Source organism: Ursus arctos, unplaced genomic scaffold, assembly GCF_023065955.2.
Source record: "Ursus arctos isolate Adak ecotype North America unplaced genomic scaffold, UrsArc2.0 scaffold_4, whole genome shotgun sequence".
Classification (NCBI taxonomy): Eukaryota; Metazoa; Chordata; class Mammalia; order Carnivora; family Ursidae; genus Ursus; species Ursus arctos.
Window position 1 is genome coordinate 5761507 of NW_026623056.1, and position 21832 is coordinate 5783338.

General features: G+C 42.6%; 1 protein-coding gene across 6 annotated transcripts in view; it reads right to left on the reverse strand.

Annotated features, from left to right (window-relative positions):
- PLD1 (phospholipase D1) overlaps positions 1 to 21832 on the reverse strand; it is a 227981-nt gene that overhangs the window by 61276 nt on the left and 144873 nt on the right. For 4 of the 6 annotated variants that reach the window (XM_044384107.3, XM_026498587.4, XM_026498578.4 and 1 more), the window contains 6 exons: positions 21131 to 21344; positions 20439 to 20552; positions 14623 to 14751; positions 13757 to 13875; positions 11723 to 11836; positions 2058 to 2168 (listed from right to left, as the gene is read on the reverse strand). In XM_044384107.3, the coding sequence (XP_044240042.1) occupies positions 2058 to 2168; positions 11723 to 11836; positions 13757 to 13875; positions 14623 to 14751; positions 20439 to 20552; positions 21131 to 21344 (801 nt within the window). The remainder of the gene's footprint in view (positions 1 to 2057; positions 2169 to 11722; positions 11837 to 13756; positions 13876 to 14622; positions 14752 to 20438; positions 20553 to 21130; positions 21345 to 21832) is intronic. The other 2 variants (XM_048214773.2, XM_026498590.4) reach the window with 1 other exon arrangement.

Consider the following 21832-nt stretch of genomic DNA (forward strand, 5'->3'; position numbering starts at 1 on the left):
CATAAAATAAAATAAAATAAAATAAAATAAAATCCTATACTGGTAAATTTTCTGTCTCCTGCTCAATTTACCTTTTTAACAGGGTAGATGGCTGAATCCTGGTCTAGTTTTCTCCACGCATTCTCTATCATTGCCTAGTATCTGCTTTTGCCTTGTCTCATTTGTTTGGGTCACTTACTATTTCTGAAATTCTATTTTAAGTAGCTTCAAATCTCTTTCACAAGTATGTTTGGTACATATAAATAAGCCAACAAACTGGAAAAAGAAATATTTTTCTTTTTTTCTTTAAGTAACCTATACTATTCATTAACCCATAAAACATTCTTTAAAACTCTTCCTAAAAAACCTGGGTACATTATTATCATAATGGTGTAAAAGATTTAGTCGCGGCATAAAGGAATGTTAGTAATTAGGTACAAATACTATCACTATCACATACTTACATGCATTGTTATAATACACCTGTAACATAATCATCATAAAGTAATCTTTGCTAATCATTGTAAAGAGACACAGAAGCAATGACTCGAACTAGGATTATCATCCCTTTGCAACATCATTATTTTTACTAGTTTACATGTTTTTAGACTTAAGTGCATAAATCTCTAAAGTGCCCCCATAAGACAAACTTTCCAGGAGACATTGTGCGGGAACCCTCTCGAGAATGTGTTTTCCCTTAAGGCATCCAACAATAAAAAGTCAGTGGCAACCAAACCATGTTTGTTTTTCTGAATTCATATTACAGAGAAGCTTCGCGTTCCTCGGCAGCTGTGAACACCCACCGGCCGCATGTCACAGCCTGTTCTCCTCTTTTGGGGAGAGCAGGGTAGTTGCCAACCCCTTAGCTCGGCTAGACGTGTAACAGGTCTGTGCTCACAGCCACGTGCGTCCACACGGCATTACGGACGTCACTGAGCGCTGTGGTAGCACTAATAAGAAAGGCTGACTTAATGCTACTACAAAGAGCTAAGGCACAAGGAGTCTGGGTCATGGATGAGGCGGCCGTGAACATGGTCTATCGTGATGGCATAACTGCTGAGATCAGTAATACTAATTATATCAGTACTGCAAAGCTCCAGACCTTGATATTCACAGTCCTTTTCCTGTCCCATCCAGGATACTGTATTTCATTTAGCCTGCTAAGTTTTGAAATCAGCGTCTCTTCCTCCAGGCCTGTGAAATAAACAAAGCTCTAATTCTTTCCCACTTGCCCTTCGTGATTAGTCACTATATGGAGGGGGAGATGGGAAGGAACACGGGGCTAGGACAGTTTTCTCCAAGAAACCCATCTCCCTCCACACAATGAAAAAATTCAATGGAAAAGACAAGATGAAAATAAAGAAGAGAGATGTGCTCTGATTTATTTTTACATTATCGTGAGTTCTAATTTTTTTTCAGGACTGTCCACGTGCTCTGAGCTAGCTTCACATCTACTCTGAAGTGCAATTAAGGTCCCCAAACTAAGTGTAGTGGCCCTAGGTCTTCTCCTCTCCTCTGAACACAAACTCTGGCATCTGACCAAGCTTTAAAAGGAACAACGGTTCATACGGGATTGAAGGAGGTGACGCTTGCCCTCCATAACCTCACACCTTCCTTTTCTACGTCCCTTTCCCAGCACTCTCCCTATTCCAGTATTGCCAAACCAGCGGCACCCAGCGGTCTGCATTTGAGCACTTACCCTTGTAACCCAGTAACCACTCCTAGCCAAAGGAGTGGTTACTACTGCTCTCCTGAAGCAGCACATGCCTCCCACTCAGACCCTGCACCTCAAGACAAATAAAAACTTACTCATCCACCTTGTGGTATTTCTGGCTGGTAAGAGTATAGTGAGTTCACACACTTTAATAACAAGAACTTGGGGGACTCCTCCTAGAGGCCTGAACTGAAAATGCAAAGTGCATGTCAGGTATGCTGGGGACGTAAAAATTCAGGTGGCTCGAACTCACATCTCGACACATGCCGATTAACGTACAGATCCTCAGTCTGGGACCCTGAGGTCTTTCAAGCTATTTATGGGAAGGCAGGTTGTCACGCTAACTTACGTGAGCCGGACTTACTTCTATATAGATGTAGTGCTTGCTGTTCTCTATCACGTGGACGTAAGCAGTGTGGATGGACTCTTCATGGTACTTTATACCAGCCGACCAGTCAGCAGCGGAGCGAAGCAGCTACAAGGCAACAATCGGAAATGAGCGGACAATCGAGAGGACGCCAGATGTATTCATAAAATGAAATCAATCCTTTTTCTTCTGCACAACTGAATGATTACAGTGGCTTGGGTGTCATGTGTGGGCCCACGGAGAGGAAGTGGGTGGGACATCGGTCCTTGGACATAATCCATAAGGAAGGAGCCAGGCTAGAAGTCAAGCCCTGAATACTTCCTCCTCCACCCAGGATTATTGTCATTCGAAACTGGAAACCATAAAGTGTAGTTTCTACAAAGAGTATTCCAAAAGTCCCTCTTTCGGTGGCTATGAGTAGGGTGACCATTGGTATTCTTTTTTTCATGATGGTTCCACAATTACACCAGAATGCCTGTTGTTCTGGTGAATTTGTTAATAGTACCACTTTTACTCTCCAAAGTGTCCTGTTCTGAGCCATAAGATATGGTCACCCTAGCTCTGACCTGATAATGTGCTGATTCCTTTTTCCCCAAATAGATAGGGTTCAGATCCATACATTTTGAAATATAAACAGCTTCATTTAGATATATAACCTTGACTTTGCCTTCAATTAGCTGACTGATTCTTCGTGTGCCTCTCCTGGCTCATCTTTCTCATCCCTACTGCCTCCCCCTATTCAGACACTCACCTGCTCCCATCAGGATTACATTAAGGGCTTCCAGCCCAGACACCTGAGTATAAGGTAAGTACACTGATACTTAGCGGGACTGCCTAGTTCAAAGCCTAGCCCAGCCACTCAGTAGCTTTGATCTTGGTCAAGTTTCTCAACTTCCTGGTGCCTCAGATTTCTGTTCTGTTCAATTGAGTATCTATTTTATAGGGTTACAGAGAGGATTAGATGAATTACTGTGAAGCGTGCAGGAGGCCTACTACCTGGTACGTGGTATGTGAGTGTTTGCTATTACTAATGAGAACATTAGAGGATGCATTTGAGTTGTGGCTCATCACAGCTGAGCCGCCGTAGAGACTGTGGCTGTGCACAGGATGGTGGCCCAGAGGACATATAAGCCTTTCCAACTAAGAACCACTGTTCGTTACTTTTTCCAGTATTCTAACTATGACTACAGTACAACGTTGGGCAGACAGCAGGTGCTCAGTAAATATTTATTAACCGATTTTCCTTAAGCAATAGCATGACATTGCAGAAGAATCACTATAAAAAATAGATTTGCTATTCCTGATTTGAAATGAATACTGCAATGGTCTCTCACGAGGTCAACTGAAATTGAAAACAAAAGAATGGCTCCACATTATTAGGAATCTATAAAGTGATCCACTATGTAATTGGTCTTGTCTATTATATATAAAAGATCTCATAAAATTCTTCATCTAGTCAATAACTTTAAAAGTTGTTATCGATAACACTCATGAAATTCAAACTAGAACTTACTAACATCATGGATTTTATCCTCAAAATCTTACTCTTTAGTATGAGGTATTTATTACAAAATAGCTTCCCCTCAAAACACTTACTGAATTTTATCAGATGAATACGTGCCATTGGAAAGTTTAATTGTGAGCATCAATCATCAAATATCTCAAAAGAAAACTCACAAGGAAATTTATATAAACATGATCCACACTGGGAAAATATCTCGACTTCACATCATCTCTAAGGAACTGCATTATTGTCCACCAGTAGAAATGACAAAGTTCTGAACAAATAGGAGTTTCAGTTGTTAGTCCTCTCAAATTTATGTCGAATTGGGATGCGGAGAGGCATAGCCCTGAAAATGCAGGCTACCTAGAGAAGATTCTTCTCCTACACATCCTGATCTGATTCGCGAGAACTCTGGAAACAACGTATAAAATGGCAGAGTATGCTGGGCAGATAGGAACTCCAGAGATCTGTGCTACAGCTCTGCCCTTACGAGCCCTTTCACCTTCAACAAGTCCTTTTAATATCAGGGAGGCTTGCTTTCCTCCACTGTACAACTGAGATCTCTCTCTCTCTCTCCCTCTCACACACACACACACACACTCACACGCAGAGGCTCGCGCGCCACAGCTGCTGAGTGAAGAAATAAATGGCATAACAAACACAGCTCTATGGTCTGGGGAACGTGGTAGATATTTGATGTATATGCTCCCTAAAAACTTACAGGCGAAGTTTATGTACCACCTTTGGTGGTCACTTCTCAGTCTTCCCCTCAAATCCAGAAACCTTACACTTTCCTTTCTCACTCTCCAAACTTGCCCTGATTCAACGATTTAATAAGCTCATTAACGTAAGATATAAATGAGGAGGGCCAAATAGGTTTCAAGTCTAATCAGTTTGGAGTAGTTTCCTGGACAGCTATGCCAGAAAGAGGCTCCTTGGAACAAGACACGCTGGGGAGGAAAGCTAAGATGGATGGCGGAGAGCTCCAGGAAGGGAAAGCAGGCAAGTTCAAGGTAGAGGTGATACACAGATCCATTCAACTGCTTTAAATGCTTGATAGTCCAGAAAGTTTGTAAACAGCCAAGCAGGCCAAACACATTGCGACGGACTCCCTTCTGTTTTAAATTTAAGATTTACTCTCTCCTTTTTCTTAACTGGTCTGACCAACTTGTCCCGCATTTCTGTTTTAAACCAGCGTAACTGAGACAAGCCTCAAACTCTTGCTTACATATGCAGAAATAGGCCTTATCTTACTGCCATATGTATACTGAGAATCAAATCTAACCCTCACTTTTCAAACCTCAACTCTGAATACACAATTTTAAAGCATATAAAAAGCCCATATTTCTAATTTTATGTTTTAGCTTCAAAACTGTAACCAGAACCAGTCATTTTCCTTTGTACTATGTCCTATTTTTTAACTTAAAAGATAGCCTTCTCAGGCAAAATAGGTGAAGGGGATTAAGAGGTCAAACTTCCAGTTATAAAATAAGTCAGTCACAGAGATGGCACAGAGGATAGAGTCAATGATACTGTAATAATGTTGTATAGTGACAGATAGTGACCACACTTACCATGGTGAGCACTGAGTCATGTACAGAATGGTTGAATTGTTATGTAAAAATAGATAGATACGGGGCGCCTGGGTGGCACAGCGGTTAAGCGTCTGCCTTCGGCTCAGGGCGTGATCCCAGCGTTATGGGATCGAGCCCCACATCAGGCTCCCCTGCTATGAGCCTGCTTCTTCCTCTCCCACTCCCCCTGCTTGTGTTCCCTCTCTCACTGGCTGTCTCTATCTGTCAAATAAATAAATAAAATCTTTAAAAAAAAAATAGATAGATACATAGATATAGATAGACAGACAGACAGGCAGGAAGATAACCTTCTCTTTTATCCACAAGCCCTAATCCCTTATACACAGTGGGCCCAAGTTGAATATATGGATCGAAACTCAGAAATCTCTTCTCGAAGGAAAACTTTCAAAGCTTTCTTAGTATGTGTCCCAAGTTGCTTTTCTCTTACTGTTATGCTTTTCTTCCATATAAATTCAGCACATATCTTAATTTCTTTGTGTTTTCCTTAACTCCCAAGTCAGTCAGCTGTGGACCAGAGACTGTTAGGACAAGAGCCATTTATATGTCTCTCAAGCAGAAGTTGGCTTCCATGGAGAAGCCCATCAGTGGCACGGGTCAGGAGACAAGGGAAGCACTCAGACTGTTGGGCCTTATTCTTCCAGTCTGTACCCAGGACAAAAGCAGGCCAGGAGCACCAAGAAACGGACTTTGTTCAAGAATTCACCTCACACTATCAAGCCCTTCCTTCTAATCACCACTTTCGTACCACCGAGTGTCACCCATTCACCACACAACATGGGAAGATCCTTTCGCTTGAACAATAGGGAAAAGTTAACCTTGAGGCTGAAGGAGAGGAAGAAAATAAACTTCTGAAGAATAAAACTGAAGGGGAGAGAAGTCCTAGGAAGAAAGGTGTCGATGGGGGCTCTTGGGAGCCACGAAGAAGCAAGAGGGTTAGGGAAGGACTTGGGGCTGCTGCAACAGAAGAGGATCCTGAATGGCAAGCCGGACATGCAGCTCCGCCTGGCCCAAGCCCTTGGTGGTTACGACCAGCCAGATCTTGTCGGAAACAGCCTGTGCCTGGTGGTGACCACCTCGGGCCTGGAGCCAGACCGCTCAGCCTCAGCCTCACCGTTCCTCCCTGGGTTATTTTAACCTCCCAAAGTCTTGCTTTCCTCATCTGTGAAAACAAGAGGTCGCACAGGAGTCCGGTGTAGAGACTGGTGAATACTGAATGAGATAATCCACGAAGAGCTTAATGCAGTGCTGGGCAGGAGTAAACACTCGCCGTTCATGGCTCTCCCTCCAAGAACCGCAGCGGCGAGCACAGAATGCCACTGCATGAAGACCTGGTCCACAGACGGGAAACAGCCTCCATGTTAGGAAACAGCCTTAGAGGAAGTTAAGTGGCTTTCTTTTACCCCTCCCTACCTACTTCATTTTTTCACAACACAAAACATGCTGTGGGCCTTTGACATCTACATTGATTCCTACAGTGACATCCTGCAGAGAGTCATGTGGGCATTTTCCCCAAGTGTAGGAACAAGTTTTTCCACTAATATAATCTAGATGTCATTCACACTTGCCTGTATAGTTTCTTTCCTGTTTAATTTTTTTTAACAGACAGAGAGATCAAAGACCTAACTCCACTGGAATTATTTCCCTCAATTTGGCAGGACTTCTCAACAACGATTGTCTAAGGAATGGCTTTTCTACAAGAAGCTGCCCAATTTAATAAAGAGGATTGTTCCCTATATTGATTCCATATTGATGCTAATTTGGCATCAGGCATGGTCTTTTACCTTGATAGACATGCCGAATGTCCTGTCTTGGTCATTTACCTGACATGGCAATGATAGCATTTGGGCATCCAGTTTGTTCCTTTTCAGGAGAGAACAAGTTCTTTTATACAAGAACTGGGCATAAGTGGTTTCAGAACCATCTTTCCGCCACCCCTCAGCCCCGAGCCTTTCTCCTGCTTTGTCTTCTCTAAATGATCTTGGCAGGCTTCTGAGAATGCCCAGCTCAGAGGGGAAACACCTGAGATTATTTTAAAAGTGTCGGTGGAAGTTGCTGAAGTCAGCTTTCAGGTTCGGATGACTTTTTTTTTTAGGAGCAGAAACTCGTGTTGGTGGGGGCAGCCTCCGTTCCCCCCTGGACTGGCCGCCCTGGCTGCTTGTGGCAAGCCTTCTGCGATGGCTGGGCATCACGGCTGGTGTGCAATTACCAAGGATAATTGGACCCAATGTTTTTGTGTTAAGAGAATTAAATCAGTGGGTTCCCTTTTGCAAATAAAAGAACGTGAATCTTACCTACTACCTATTTCATTATGTCAAATGCTCTTTTTCTCCATTTCAATAAATTTATGGTATAAAGATTTTGTAGCCAGAATAACCCTCCTGACCCACCCAGAAAAATGTCCTCTTCTTTGTTCCACGCTTTTGAAAACACGAGGGAAAGCTTGAGGACTGAAGCTAACATTGATATGATCCAAACTAGTGCACTTTCTAAGTGCTTTTGCATGGATTTCACTTAGCTCTCACCACCAACCCTATGAGGCAGATGCTATTATGATGTCTGTTTTATTGATGAAGAAAATGCATATGGAGATGTGAAGCAATTTTCCCAAGGGTGCACGGCTAGTGTGTAGCAAAGCTGGGATTTGAACACACTCTGACTCTAGAATCTACCTCTTCCACTTGCTACATCCCCTTGCTCCTTTTGAGTTAATTAAAGCTTGCGGTCTCTAAATTACGTTATGAACAATAAACTGTTAAAAATTATGCTAAAATTTGTTTTTAAAAAAGAACAAACCTAAGAAAGAACTTTATTAAATAGTGTTAAATTTCTCAACCGAGAGTATGTAAGAGTTATTTGGCTATTGCCACATGATAGCTGAGAGAGTGAAGGGCCTAGAAGTATGACAATTAACCCTTTAAAGATCAAGTTGCCTACAACGTACTGGGTTCCACCTCCCAGCTCCCTTCTGGAGTCTCTGGAAAACCAGGGATTCAGCTCGATTATGGCTTTGGGCTTCTAAGTTCTATTTGCTCATGACTTGAAAACAAGAATGTCTAGAACAAGACGAATAATGTGGAGAGCCAGTAAATAACGTGAAGTGAAACAACACCACAGTCAGAACTTTACAGAAAAGGAGAACAGAAGCAGGGTCATTTCTTTTCTTTTTTTGGTTTCTGGTCCTCTCAGACTTTCCTGACTTAGAAAAGTTGCCACTGGCTGGCTGGGCCCACTGTTTACACCACTGGAGTTGTTTTGGCCATTCTGAAAAACATCTTCTGGTGACCAGTAACACTTCTTAAATTGTGGGGGGGTCCTCTTCAGGAAAAAGAATGCTAATTTACAAATGCAAACTTTGCATACGCTCGAACCACAGTCACAGCCTCCTCACTGGTATCCTTGCTCTTGCTCTCTTTTTTGTCTAAGTTCTCCCTATGTATAACCTATAGGTGCCCGAGTGGGTTTGTTCAGAGAGATGGGAACAGACACATGACAAAATGAGAGATCCTCCATCCATTGGGCTTGGGAAATTCTCACAGCACATTCATTCTTAGCGATTCCCTGATACACATCAGCATAACAAAGGCGCTAGGAAGTCCTGTGCTTAGAAGATCTGCAAAAGCTTCTCTGTCCATGGAAGTCTTTTTTGTGACATAGCTATTAGCATTTCACAGGTAAAACCAGGTTTGGAAACTCTGATCTGGGTTAGTTTTCATAAAGCATTCCTATATCATGCTGCTTCCTGGATGGGGGAAAAAAAAGTTCCAAAGTTCACTAACGCCTCCAGGATCTGGTCCCAATTAACCAAGCTGGCACTCCACGGTATCCCCAATCTGGCCTTACGCCATCTCAACTTCACCTGCCAAGCCCTCAAGAGCAAATGGTCTGCGGCAGTCGGATCTCCCATCCACGGAGCAGGCAGGCTTATTACTTACAGCAGACACCCAGTTCTCTCGTCGTCACTGCCAGACTCGCACAGCGTGCTGGGCCCTACTTGCATGCCATCGGTTAGTCCCGGACCACACCTAGCATTGTTAACTACATGGTTCAATGTCATAGCTTTCTCTCCCCCAGCTAACTAGGCTTCCAGAGGCAGAGAACTTTTGTCTTCTTCCTCAGCACCCAAGTATGCACTGATGACTTCACTGTGCAAACAGATGGCTCTTAATAAACATATGTTGACGGAATAAATGAGTTAATGAGTAAGTCTTGGTAGACTTCCTTTCCAATCAATTGGCTCTACAGGTTCCTGAGTCCAGGCCATCCGAGCAAATCGAGGATGGACACAGAAGCATATCAGGAGATATCCCGGTTCCAGCCCCACCTCTAACACCGCATTCAGGGATGCAGAGAGGGTGACTCCAGGAGGCATCTGACAGAGCGGTCACGCAGTTTCTGTCTACTTGCCAGGGAATTGGATGAGAATATAGAAAACAGGGCTTTATCCACAGGTAAGAGATGATGTATGTTTATGCAACACCAGCGTACAACTTCCTTTGCTGTTCACAAAAATATGCAATTCCCAGAAATTCCTTTTCAACAGATGCTTAATTAGCATCTGCTAACTTTGATAAGTTGATCCCTGAGTCAATTTTAATGCCATCTCAAATCTTAAATTAAATTCTCTTATTTTCTTAACATGAAGGCTCCTATTTTATCTTACAGCATGGATAATTTTTCCCTCCAAGTAGAATAAAATTAAACAGGTTCATAAAATATTCATTAACTTACATGTGAACACATATATATCTGTGCCTCTAAGTTTAAATTAATTGTCTCCTGTAGCCTGGGATAACTAAATATTTGCTATAGGTATTTCTCTTGAGTGGTTTATCTCTTTGATTGTTCTCTTATTTGATCTATGGCCTGAAATGTCTTTTTATTTCTTAGCTACAAATATTACTTGTATATAGTAAAAGTAACTGATTTAGGCATTTCATTTACATAATCGTATTCACTAGAATCCATGTCCAGATTACATAAATCTGTATTAGTGATGTCCATAGCAGACTGCTGGATCTTTACTCAAACAATCCTTTTTTTTTTTTTTTTTTTTTAAGAAAGGGGGGCTGGGTAGGGGCAGAGGGAGAGGGAGAAAGAGAATCTTAAGCAGGATCCACACCCAGCGCTGAGCCCAGTGTGGGGCTCAGTCTCACGACCCTGAGATCATGTCCTGAGGTAAAAACAAGAGTCGGATGCATAACTGACCGAGCCACTCAGGCACTCTTACTTAAACAATACTTTTGATGCTGATAGTGAATGACCTTGAACAAAAGGCAATGTCAAAGGCGGCCCATCCTAGTTCTGCCCCTGATGATCTCAAGATATCTGAGCTGCGGTAACAATGGACTAGAGCAGGATTTCAAGTCCTACCTCTACCTATAACCAGCTGGTGACCCTGGACAAGTCTCATAGCTCCACTGGGTCTTAATGTTCCTATTTGTAATCTGAGATGCTTCGACTGAATGTGGTAAAATGATGTGACTCCATTAAGCAAATTCCATATTCTATTAAAAGAGCCTCTAAAAGGCATTTGGTTAATTAGGAACTAAAATTAGATTGAAGTATAACTAGCTTCTTAGATGTGAAGTTTCAGCCACATTCCTGGTGGTTAACCGGTATCAGTCCCTGGCTGCCGGTGTATCATGTTGCTAGGGTCACTTCCGAAGGAATTACAGGACAAGCCTTTCCTTGACTGGCCTTTTCTAAGAATATTTATTTACTTATGCATTTACCATTTAAGAACGCGTTTATTGGAATCCTTGTGACATAAAGATTCTTAATTTATATGTAAACTTAATACATTTTTGAGGAAACTACAACCAGACCCTTTAGAGTCAAATGTTATGAGTGGAGGACAAAGAAACTTTTTGAACTATTTTGTAAGTGTAGATGAGCTATTCCAGACTGATTAACCCTCTTTAGTCATTTTGCAACCTACCAGTGATAATATCAAACATAGTAAAAAAGAAAAAAAAAGCAAAAAGATAGAAATATAAATTTCTTGAGCATTTGATGCTTTTACAATTTATGCATGAAAGATTATACAGTTTAAGAATACACATGCTTTCTGTGAGACCCTCTCATAAGGGAAATGCTTCTTAACAATGATTGTTTTATATTTCAGTTCTAAAGTGACTCAGCTAAGGAGATTATCCATCACCCACTCTAGGGTAAGTGTAAGACTCTAGGATAGCTACAGTGGGAGGAAGAGAGGCATGAAAGAGATGAGTGTGTCGCTGAAGAAACGATAATACAGGTGAAATAAGAGACAGACACGTAAAGATAATGATGAATATACTGCAGTGTAGAATAAACGAGAGTGACAGAGGTAACAAGTGGTAAGGAAGTAAAACTGTGCATTTACTATATTTATAAGAGTTTTTAAAAGAGGATAAATGGAATCTACTTTAAATAGGAAATATAATACTAAATTTTAAAAGGTCTATTCAGATTTGCTTTGGAGTTGTCCTCATTGAAAAATCTGAAGCCAGTGTAATAGGCACTTAATCCAGAAGAGTGATTTCACCCAGTAGCATTTGGTGAAACAGAGAAGCCAGCCTTACCTGTACACTGGCACTGACGGACCCAGGCACTTGATATTTCAACTCATGGGCTGTTGTTTGCGATTTGGGAAGCAGGAAAGGATAAGAGAGGGACCGATATTTGGACTTCATAATCTAAAATAAACAAAAACAGGTAAAAAAAAAAAAAGATCCACATGAGAAAATAGCTCCATTCCTGCCTACTTTGTGGTTACAAAGAAATTCAGATTCATTTGAAAAAGAAAAAGAAAAACATTAACAGTGGAGTTTCTAGTTGAAGAGGCAAGAGATTATTTTTCTGTTCTTTCTATTTTCCAGAGGCAGAAAACTCCTTTTATCCTTCTTTTTTTTTTTAATCTTTTGTAGTGGGCATTTATTGTTTTATATTTTTAAAGAAACTTTAGATGCAATCTAGAGTTATAGAGGTATATAATTGCAAAAATGGTATTTTTTTGTCAATCGATTTCTTACTATGTTGTAGATATCTTGTCACAGTACAGCACTGTATATCCTATTTTAATAACTTCCTAAGAAAATGATACAGAAGAACCATAATTTGTTAAATAAATTCCTATTAATGTGCATTTGAGTTATTTCTCATTTTATCAGAATTATTAGACACAATATCAAAATAAATTACCTATCAGATTACTTTTTTTTTAGATTTTGTTTTTTTTACTTATTTGCCAGAGAGAGAGCGAGAGCACAAGCAGAGGGAGAGGGAGAAGCAGACTCCCTACTGAGCAGGAAGCCTGACACGGGGCCCGATTCCAGGACCCTGGGATCATGACCTGAGCTGAAGGCAGACACTTAACCGACTGAGCCACCAGGCACCCCAGATTACTTCTTTAACTTAAATACCCAAAAAAGATTTTCTAAGTTAAAGGTTGTATACTTTTTAAAAGCTTTCTGGGGTTTACCAATTTATCCTGTCAGGAAGAGAATATAAAAGCATTGGAAATCCCAAAACCAATCACAGATACCAGTAGGTTAAAAGTAATATTTCTTCATTTATTCTTTCATGCTTCCTTAAATTTTGTTAAAAATCTTTCCATTACTTCTCAGACTCTGTGCTCAGTGGACAGTCTGCTTGAGATTCCCTCTCCCTCTCCCTCCGCCCCTCCCCCCTTTCTCTAAAATAGATAAATGAATCTTAAAAAATATTTCCAGTATTTCTAAAAGGTTATAACATTTATGTAAATAAAAGCTTACATAAATGAAAAATTAAGTGATATTCTAAGTTATTGATAAAACAATTTTTCCCAAATTATCAAGGAGACTAATACCTTGTCGTAAGGTATTACAGTGAGTAAGATGGAACCTTAATGACACCTGGATGGTAGGTACTTAAGTTATTCCTATATGTAGTGATGGCATACGACACAGTCTGAAAAAAAGGAAAATGGCCCCATCTTCTCACACTCCTCCCCTCGCTCAGAGCCACCTCCCAGAAGCTTGGACCAGTATGAACCCAGCGTAATGCCAGGACTGGGAGGATGTGAAAGCTGGAGCTCTCTCATCCAAACAAGGCCCTTTTCCCCCCTACGATAGCCCTCCAGGTGCCCATCAGCCCAGACCAGATACTTAACACTGAGTACCCACACTGTGAAAGGATCACAATAGGCCCTGAAAGTGGCATCTATCTCTCTGTGCTCTGAACTGTCTGTGGTGGGAAAGTTCAGGAACACCTTCTTTTTCTTTTCCCCACAGACCCTGGCATGCTGACAGCCAGGCACTCAAGAGCAGATGGGCCACCACAGTACCTTCTTGCCAACCCTCTAGGTTTCTCCTCTTCCAGGTTCTCTCTCTCTTTTTTTTTTAGATTTTATTTATTTAATTGACAGAGAGACAGCCAGCGAAAGAGGGAACACAGGCAGGGGCAGAGGGAGAGGAAGAAGCAGGCTCCCAACGGAGGAGCCTGATGTGGGGCTTGATCCCAGAGCGCTGGGATGACGCTCTGAGACGAAGGCAGATGCCTAAAGACCGAGCCACCCAGGCGCCCCTCTTCCAGGCTCTCTTTATGTGGCCTGAATCATGACAAAACGATCCACGTACCTTCGTGAAGTTCCAGCGCTGGATGAAGTGACGGGCCACGTCACGAGCCGCCTTCCCGTGGACCGCAGAGGCAATGTCATGCCACGGCATCCGGGGAGTGGAGTATCTGTCAATGAAATCTGCCCAGGTGCCCCGGGCAAGGCTCATCACGAACTGCTGTGCCAGGGACAGAGCCATCCGCTGCCAGCACGGACCCCAACCGCAATACGTCAAAGGAAACATGGTAATGTTCACTAAGCATATAGTACTTGGCTGGGGTGCAACAATACCTTTATAGCCAAAGGAAACACAGATACACACTGAGGAGCACAGTCCCCCACGGGCCTCCCCCAGGATGTGTCCATCTCACTTAGTATGAGATAATCACTAGGCAAGGAGAGATGTGAGTTGGTGTAAATTACCTAGGGCTACGTACTTAATATTACATTTTTCTTTTGTGTCCTGTTGAAATAACCTCAGGCTATGTGTATACAGTTCCATCTCTATTTTCTCTTAGATACATCAGCACAGTGATAATCTGAAAATGTGCCATTTTAATGCTGGAAGATGAAGATGATACGCAGAAAAGGAGATGATCAAAGGAAAGGCACCATCTCTTGCAGAATTATAGATTATTACCCCCAAAATATGCCTCGATGAAACCTGGAGGTTTCAAACAGTAAGCTATATCTCATGCTCTTTTCTTATTGTAACTACAAGGAGAAGTCCTTTAGTATGTGACTGAATGACAGTCTCCAAAGTTTTACCAAATATTCAAAACAAACCGAAGCAGAACAAAGGACATTATATCCTGCACATGCGTACTCGTTCTATGCTGACAAGTAAAAGACCAAATACGAGCATCCACCCATGATCCCGGCACTCACCAGCAAAAGGCTTATCCAGTTGAACCCAGTCTTTGAAGACAAAATTGCAGTAGTCCTTCCCATGCCAGAACCTGGTCTCCCCATGGAGCTCTCCCATGCCTGTCTGCAAACTGCGGACGGAGCTGGTGTCTGTAAAGGCAGCGGACACGGTGTTCAGGTAGGCCCTGGGGGGAGGGGGCTCACCCTCACTCATTAAACACCTCAGGACTTCTCAACTGTTCCCCTTAAGGCTCAGCTCTAGGGGAGCATGTGCTCACCCCTCTGAGGCTGTGGGCTGGCAAGGTTTCACACTGCACACAAGTTTATCATTAGTGGGCAGTTGGGGCTGCAACGAGGCTCATCACTTGACGATGAAATTCAACATTCTTCTCCCCATCTACCAGATCACTAAAGAATGGATCACAGAGCTAACCGTGAATAAAGAACTCACTGGGAGGAATAATAGAAGAGCAGTAAAGCCAGGTCAGGCAGAGAAACATAGAGGCAGAGGCCATGAAGAAATCATGCCCTTGGCTCTCCCCAGTGGATATGGGACACACCCATACGTAATGCTTATCTTTTGCATCTCAAAAGCAAGAACTTCAAATATGCAGACAGCCTCTGTTCAGCCCTGGAACTGTCAGGCTAAGTGACACTGAGCTTCATTTTTGGGGGTCAGAAATTCTTTATACATAAAAGGAAGAATTTGGCCTAGATGGCATCTAAGATCTTTGCGTTCTAACATTCTGTATTCCCAGCATCATAAATGACATCCATGAAAAATATCACAACAACACACAGAACTTACGATCACATAGGCACAAAAGCAGCATTCCACTGCAACGTTTCACAGAGCTCTGCTGGGACCGTTTTACTTAAGGGTGAATACTTTGACTTAAACAGTTTTTACATTTATGGGATATGTTGACCACAAAGACGACGAAGCAGGAAGACAAGCACAACTACAAATCACAGATGCAGCGCTTGGCACAAAAGAGGCACTTAACAAATGAGACACTCGATGCAAAACTATTTGTTGAATGAATACATGGTAGCACGTGCCAGTGAGAGTAGTGGACTGGCCCCTCCCACCACGTGTCCCAGAACTGTCTTTCTAAAATGCAGACTGTTGGCTTAACAGCCTTTTAAGAGCACCTGCTGCCTACAGGGAGTCAAATCCTAAACGCTGAGTGTGCACAGAAGGCTCTTTGCAAACTGGTGCCAACCTCCCTTTCTGAGCCCTCTTCCCCCCAGCCAGGCAGAGCACGCTTCTCACAGGATTTTGACAGGCGTGGTCTGTTACGTCTTGGTGCATCTGGCACATTATTCCTTCGGTCTGGACTGATCTTCCTTCCCTCTCATCCTCAACTTCACGTCCTTCCAGAGCCACATTAGCTGTTCCCTGCCCTACTGATACCGCCCAGATCCCGGCAGGCACAGGCAGCCACGTGCAGTGCTGTGGAACCACCCGGGGCTGCACACCCCAGGGCCTCCGACTCTGCGCCACAGCCGTGGAAGGATGCACCCCCCTGCTGTGTGTCCCAGCTGTGTAAGGGTGCTCCCCACCAGGCTGTAAACTCCTCAGGGCTGGAGAGTGTAACTTCACTGCTTGGCAGAGCTCTCGGTAGTCAGTAGGCAATCAATAAGTATTTGCAGAGCAAAAGTTTTTAAACAATCACCACACACACTGCTAATATTCTACCTCGAACTGAATAATTAACCTCCAAAGGTTACTGAAATTTTCTATAAAAGAAAAATGTCTTGGGGCGCCTGGGTGGCTCAGTGGGTTAAGCACCGGACTCTTGATTTCGGCTCAGGTCGTGAGATGGAGCCCCACGTCCGGCTCTGTGCTGGGTGTGGAGCCTGCTTAAGATTCTCCCCCTCTCCGTCCGCTCCTCCCCGCCTCTTAAAACAAAAGAAAAATGTGTTGAAGTGCTAAATATTTATTATTTTTTAAAGATTTTATTTATTTGAGAGAGAGAGCGCATGCGTGTGAGCAGGGGGAGGGGCAGAGGGAGAAGGAGAAAGAAGCCCACGCAGACTCTGCACTGAGCTCAGAGCTGGACGCCAGGCTCTCCATCTTAGAACCCTGAGATCATGATCGGAGCCGAAACCAGGAGCCGGATGCTCAACCGACTGAGCCACCCAGGCACCCCTGAAAGTGCCGATTATTAACAAAACTAAATAATGTTAAAAATAGGATTCTATTGACTTCTCCCAGTGATTTATTTTCCTGCTTTGTTAAGACTGAAAGGCCAAAGTACTGGTAATCTGTTTGCTCACCTGTAAAATCTTTACAGTAAGCATGGCACTTTGTATTTAAAAAAAGAGAGAGAAAGAAAACAGGAACAAAGAATGAGATAAATAATGGGTCAAATTCCAAAATTAAAAGTACACATATGTAAGATAATATATTATACATATAAGCCAGAGCTTTACATTTACATACATACACTTGTTTAAAAATTAACTTTCTTCTAATAATCAGTTATAAGAAAAACAAAGCAAATTCTAGTCTCAGAAAATTATGTTGGTTCTAATTGGATCCAACCTGTTCAGAATTCAAATCTGTTTTTGGCTTCAGTCTCAATAATCTTGGCCTAAGTTATTCCAAATAAATCAGGGTCTTCCTCAGAACAAATGAGATATTAAGGCACTAGAGCCAAGGGTTCCTAGTAACTGTGATTACTGCTCCGACGTGCATGAGCACCTAAAGCAGAAAGAGAGGCTTTCTACGTCGGCAGTGCTGATCTGAGGGCTTCTCCTTACTCTGCATCTGGCTCCCCGTTGATTTCATGATGGTACCTGCCTTGTCTTCAGCATAGGTTTCCAGGCTAGTTTTCTGCTATCCTCATCCGTCAGTGGCCCAGACCCTGCCCGCCAAGGCTGCATCCCCTACACCATTACTCCAACCCCCCCTTCTTGACCTTCTTTCCTAGTCCCTCTCATCCCTAGCAAAGTTCTCCCCGACCTTCTCCTACATGTGCCCCTCTAGCTCTGGTTTCTCCTTTGGCTCTAAGATGGACAGCCTCTTCCAGGGTCTCACCTTGGCCTCGTCCACCTCGTTGCCCCATCAGCACTTAAAATCACGGGTTTAACACTAGAATCATTATTGTCCTCACAAAATCAAGCCTGCTCCTGAGATTTCTGCTTTCTGTTTATAGTGGCTCAAGCTCAAACCTCGAAATCAACATCGGCTCCTCTCTTTTCTTTGTTATCTTCTCCACCTACCTCCCCATTGCCACTTCCCAAATCCTAGAGAAATTCTGCTGATTCTTTGGAAAAAATTTGTTCCATTTACTTCATTCCTGGGACAAGCTAGTCAGACTCCTTGAGTCTCTAGTGTAATTTCATAAAACACCACCCTTAAGCCCTCCATCCCCCCACCGCCCATCTTCTCCAACCCCTCTCCCCCCAGGGATTCTCCAACATTTAGTGAATGAAGTTCAATGTTGCAGCCTGATTTTCAAGGCCCTCCATATACAGGTACAGATCTGTCGCATCAACCCAATCTATACATAAATTTATTCATCTTTTAACCATAATTCCAAAACCCAAAAGCTCTGAAAATTCAAGTGTTTTCTTACAGCTCATTTGTTGGTAAAATCTGACCCGAACTGACAAGAGATTGTAATCTTTATTTATTCCACCTAGTGCTGCAGAAATATAAATGATTTGCTTATAGGGTATTTCCAGGACCCTGCCAGCAGGATAACATGAAGTATAGGTATTGCATTACCTTTCTAAAACCCCAAATCTTCTAATTTCTGAAGTACCTCTGACCCCTAGAATTTTGAATAAGAAATGGTAGACCTCTATGTATTTACCACATGGCACACCTGAGATTCTGCAATAAACACTCTTGGCATTTCCCATATATGTGCTTTAGGATACAATGTCTACATAGGATGTCTGTTTTTCTCCCTTCTTCGGCTCTACCTACTGAATTTTTGCCTATATTCAGGGCCAGTTCCAAAACAGGTCCTCAATGAGTTATATTTTTTAAAAACCTTCTGATTTTTGAAACTGGGATTTTAGAATCGTGGATCAGGGTTTACCTTTGTGGACAAGGCCTCACTGGCAACTCTTGCCAGTAGGGGTATTTCCCCCTGATGGATTACTAAGACACTAGGTTAGAGAAACATTTAAAACTGATGCTTATCTATTAGCTAATAACCTCTTCGACAGGAGAAAATATGTCTTATACATCTTATACGATTGCATCCTGAGAACAGAGTTTAGAAACGATTTAACCTACTATTCTTTATCCCTTATGATTAGATCTCTGGGGTTGAAACACTGTCTCAACTAAATCGCAAAAACTATTTCCTCCCCTCAGCCATTTATTTAATCTTGCTTAAAAAAGTTTAACTGTTTAAAAATAACACAGTTATCAAGCAAAGCCACTGCAACTTGAAATTCTCCCTCTTGCAACATCATTTTGAGAGAAGAAAAATCTTAAAGATGGCTGAATGATTTTGTATGTATACTACAGAAATATACCATGACTACTAATCACATTCAATACGAACTGATTTTGGTGAATCTTCTCCTTCTCACTGTGGAGTGAGCTTGCACGCACGCTCCACACTGATTTCTGTACAACACCAGTGACGTTCACTAGGAGCCCAGTTCATCATGGTTTTGTTTTTTTTTTTTAAGATTTGTTTATTTTTTGAGAAACAGAGAGAGCAGGGGGAGGGACAAAGGGAGAGGGAGAGAGAGAATCTTAACAACCCCCCCCCCCCCCACTCTGAGCATGAGTCCCACTCTGGGCTCCATGTGGGGCTTGATCTCATGAGCATGAGATCATGATCTGAGCTGAAATCCAGTCGGAGGCTTAACCAACTACACCGCCTAGGCGCCCCCATCAAGGTCTTTTCCGTTCAAGTGAAACTGACATTGCAAAGAAGCTAACCCAGTTTATAGACTCAGGAAAGGAAGTTATTAACTTAAGCAAATACTCAGTTTCAGTTTCTCATGAAGAGTTCCTCTACGTTTAATTCGGGTTTCAAGTCCTGTGAGACAATGTAAGTTTAAGTCATTACACAATTTAAATGTATAACTGTGCTCTTTAAACTCCTTTTATTATTAATACTAGACCCTTACTTTTTTTTCCCCCCAACACAAATTCATAGGGAACTTCAATATGCATATGGAAGCAGGACTTCTCTGTTTGAAGCAAGGACCAATAGAGGTGGGACGGTCTGGGCCCGCCTCCACAATATTCCCCTCAGAGCCCCCTGAGAAACACCAGAGTCCACAAGTGACTCAGACCCAGCCGGGGTAACTGGGCTCTCCTTCAGTCTTCTAAATAGCACACTAGAACCGTGGCCTTGGAATTCAGCCAACTGCTCGTGATGGAGTAATCTGCGTTTTTGCTAAATCATAAATCCGAATTAGGAGCTCTGGGAGGCTGATAAACTGGAACACCACTGTGCAAGTTACTTATCATCTCTGACCCCCAGCTTCCTCATCTGTAGAAAGGGAGATAACACTATGACTACCAAGCGTCGACCAGTGCTCAGGGTCGGCACAGGCAGTCTGCACACGACAAACTAGCTTGTAAGATTTTACTGCGGTCGCCATACATTACGCTCGTTACTTATCCCTTTAGGTGATCGGCTGCCACGTTCCTCTTCATCCACCGCATTTTAGGCCCTGATGAACTTATTCAAATCCCTAGTTCTTGCAAAAGCTTATGAGATTGCAGTTTCTGATAACACGTGTGGTGTGAACACGGAGCAAACAGAAAGCCAGGCCACAAACACACGCACTCTGCTCACGCAGCAACAGCGCACGCCTGAGGACGTTCCGCAGCCTCACACGTCACTTACCCACGTCAGGTCTAGCGAGGCCCTGCTCAGACTTACTGGAGGAGCGAAAGAGTTTCAGGTGGGGTTTTAAACCATGGATTAAATTCTGACGACTTCTACAGTGATTACAATAACCTGGAGAAAGTTGAGAGTTCTTTTTTTTTAAAGAAATATAAGTACATCAAGTTTTCTAAAGTGAAAAGCAGGCTCAATCATTTTTAACACTAGGCAAGGCTATAAAATCAGTCACAAATTCTGTGTAACAGAAAACGGCAGAGCTTTAAGACAGATGTGAAATGAAGAGCAAATTTACAAGATGGAGGAAATCTAATGTTTGAAGATAAAAGCTTCCTGTATTTCTGGATAGGAAGAGAAATGAGATTCCTTCTATGAAAAGGGAAGGATGCCTCATACTTTTCTTTTTTCTTTATAACGTGGCATTATTTTAGAAATGCTGAGTCATTCTGCTACCATCAGAAGTATGAATTGTGGTTGTTAGGACTCCTTAGGTGAATAACACAATAAATCTGTTCTAAAATGAGGCCCACAAAGCCACAAAACGGCAGGATATTGATTAGGGTGATGGAGCCACCTTTCAGCATTGCTCCTATGATGCCATTCCAGAAAGACAGGTTTTAAAGACTGGTACGCAGTACCCAGCTGTGGGGGGAAGAACGTCATGAGGACACATTCCAGCAAAGACCAAGGCTTACTGGAGGCGCTGTCCAGGCTGCTGACGCTGTCCGCCTTGTGTACGTGCTGCCTGTGCAGCTGCCTGTAGAGGCTGAATGTAGAGAACTTTCTGGACTTTCCTATTCCTTTCAGTTTTGAATCCATATCATCAACACTCTTCAGGGTAGGCGGATTTTTACTAGGTTCATTTTTGTCTTTGAGGCTCAAGGATTCCATGGACCCTGTTGTTTCAGCCTGAGAAAATTAAAAAAAAAAAAAAAGACACTGCATAAGATACGCTGCAATGTGATCCTTTCATTCCCGCTAAGCTGAGGTGTCAAGTTCACACGGGATGGAGGCTCTCTATCAGACACACAATAATGGGTGAGGTCAGCCCGGGGGCAGGGAGGATTCTTAGGAGCTGTTTCAATGCTAGCAAAGGGATACCAGGCATTCCTTTGTAGCTCCCCCTTCACTAGACCAAATTCCTGAAATTTCATACCAGCTAACCTTTTTATCTCAAATAGTTACGTGAGTTACATTCGCTGTGGAGCAACTGACCTTCTGCCTCTGATAAACGTTAAGTTGTGCTGCTTCTGCCAGTGATTTTCCTGGCTATCTAGTCACTAAATCGTTTTTTTTTTTTTCTCCGGAAAAGTTACCAACATATCCGGCAGTAAAATAAGATGGAGCCCGTCGAAAATTTTAATAAGTGTATTGATATTCTGGCAATGGTTGGGGTT